The 1927-nt window shown below is 33.7% G+C and overlaps 1 protein-coding gene across 1 annotated transcript in view; it reads right to left on the minus strand.

Moving 5' to 3' along the window:
• LOC108742965 (uridine phosphorylase 1-like) overlaps positions 1–1927 on the minus strand; it is a 29933-nt gene that overhangs the window by 24917 nt on the left and 3089 nt on the right. Inside the window, exon 3 of the mRNA XM_025974958.1 lies at positions 1340–1501. Within this exon, the coding sequence (XP_025830743.1) occupies positions 1340–1501 (162 nt within the window). The remainder of the gene's footprint in view (positions 1–1339; positions 1502–1927) is intronic.

Raw genomic sequence — 1927 nt, forward strand, 5'->3', positions numbered from 1 at the left:
GGTAACTTCTAAGGGGTAGAAAATTTACGTGCGCTTTTTTATGTCTAGCATTTTTATGTAAATTTACTGACGCACAACCTCTACCGCTCTTATTTCGAATCGGACTTGAAATCTGTCGATACCATTGGATTCTACACACATTTTTACATATTATACGTGGGTTAGATCGTCCAAGGTAACTTCTAAGGGGTAGAAAATTTACGTGCGCTTTTTTATGTCTAGCATTTTTATGTAAATTTACTGACGCACAACCTCTACCGCTCTTATTTCGATTCGGACTTGAAATCTGTCGATACCATTGGATTCTACACACATTTTTACATATTATACGTGGGTTAGATCGTCCAAGGTAACTTCTAAGGGGTAGAAAATTTACGTGCGCTTTTTTATGTCTAGCATTTTTATGTAAATTTACTGACGCACAACCTCTACCGCTCTTATTTCGAATCGGACTTGAAATCTGTCGGTACCATTGGATTCTACGCACATTTTTACATAGTATACGAAATTACCCACTCCACGAGTATGTACAATAATATATTTATCATATGTGTCCGACAGAGATTACACCATTAAGAATGATAAGGTGTCGATAACAATATAATAACACACGTAACATTGCACGCTTTATGGAGTTGTTTGCAAACATAAGTATCACTTGTTGTATACGTGTATGCTTACGTCATGTATAAACAGATTCGCTAAAACATACTTTAAAGTAATCAATAATTTTATGCTAAAAATTGAAGCAACTTATCAAGGTCTTTGTATGCAGAAGTCAGTTTTTACTTGTACCTAACAAAAGCGTAATTTGATTGGTCAATTACTTTCATTTATGTTACGGATTACGTTCAAATAATAAACAATTCGTTTCTCAAAGTTTTCATAATTAACTAATTAGAGTAGAGTGTTTTTACTGCATGTAGAAGTAAATAAATCGTTAAAAAAATTGAATCATGAATATATTGCATCCCTGGCAATATGTGTACAAATTTTCATGATAATCGATTGAGTAGTTAAGGCGTGAATTGGTAATAAACAAACAATCGCATTCGTATTAGTTAGGATATATTTAATATATAGATAATCAATGGTCTCGTCATTCTACATTAATTAAAAAAGAGTGCGGGTGACTGGTCACACGGCTGACGCGTTAGAATGTGCATTTTCGTGAAAGTTTTGAGCGAAAAGCTTCTTGTTTTTATTCAAATTTCTACACTCTTTTCTGAGATAAAAATTGTATGTTTTTCATTTAGAGAGCGATTATCTGCTACTGTAAATCGATACCAGTTTGAAGCGGACACATCGCCATCAAAAATACAATCCAAAAATCACTTACACTAACGGCCAGTACAGGTCCGACTTTGAACATACTATAACGATATGAATATTGGCTTATGTCTAATAATGTTGTTCCAGTAGGCAACTTGTGGCCAATTTCTTCCATTATAAAATACGCAAATTGTTCCATACGTTTTGGGGTGCCACCCATACAAACAAACTGAAAAACATCAATAATCCAGAGTCAAAATAAATAATAATTAATTGTAATTAGAATGGTCACTCGGTGAAACATCTTTTTTAATGTAGTTACGGAATAGTTAATAAAAAGCGCTTCACAAATTTATTTTATCGGGTTGTTCGGAAAGTCATTTAGTTTTTTCCAGACAGAGGATTTAATTGTATTCTTTTGGACCCACCTTCACATTTAACCCGTATAATTTATATATGCTTTGAGAGCTCATATAGCTAGGCTTGTGTGTGAAAAATTCCAATTAATTCTACGCAGTAGTTTTTGGTTGGTGCCCTTTTAAATATGGAGAGCGATAAGCAGCATTTTCGACATATCTTACTGTTTTACTACAGAAAGGGTAAAAATGCTGTTCAAGCCAGAAAGAAATTGACTGATGTGTATGGAGAAGGTGTG

The sequence above is a fragment of the Agrilus planipennis genome, unplaced genomic scaffold (assembly GCF_000699045.2).
Source record: "Agrilus planipennis isolate EAB-ADULT unplaced genomic scaffold, Apla_2.0 scaffold19, whole genome shotgun sequence".
Lineage (NCBI taxonomy): Eukaryota > Metazoa > Arthropoda > Insecta > Coleoptera > Buprestidae > Agrilus > Agrilus planipennis.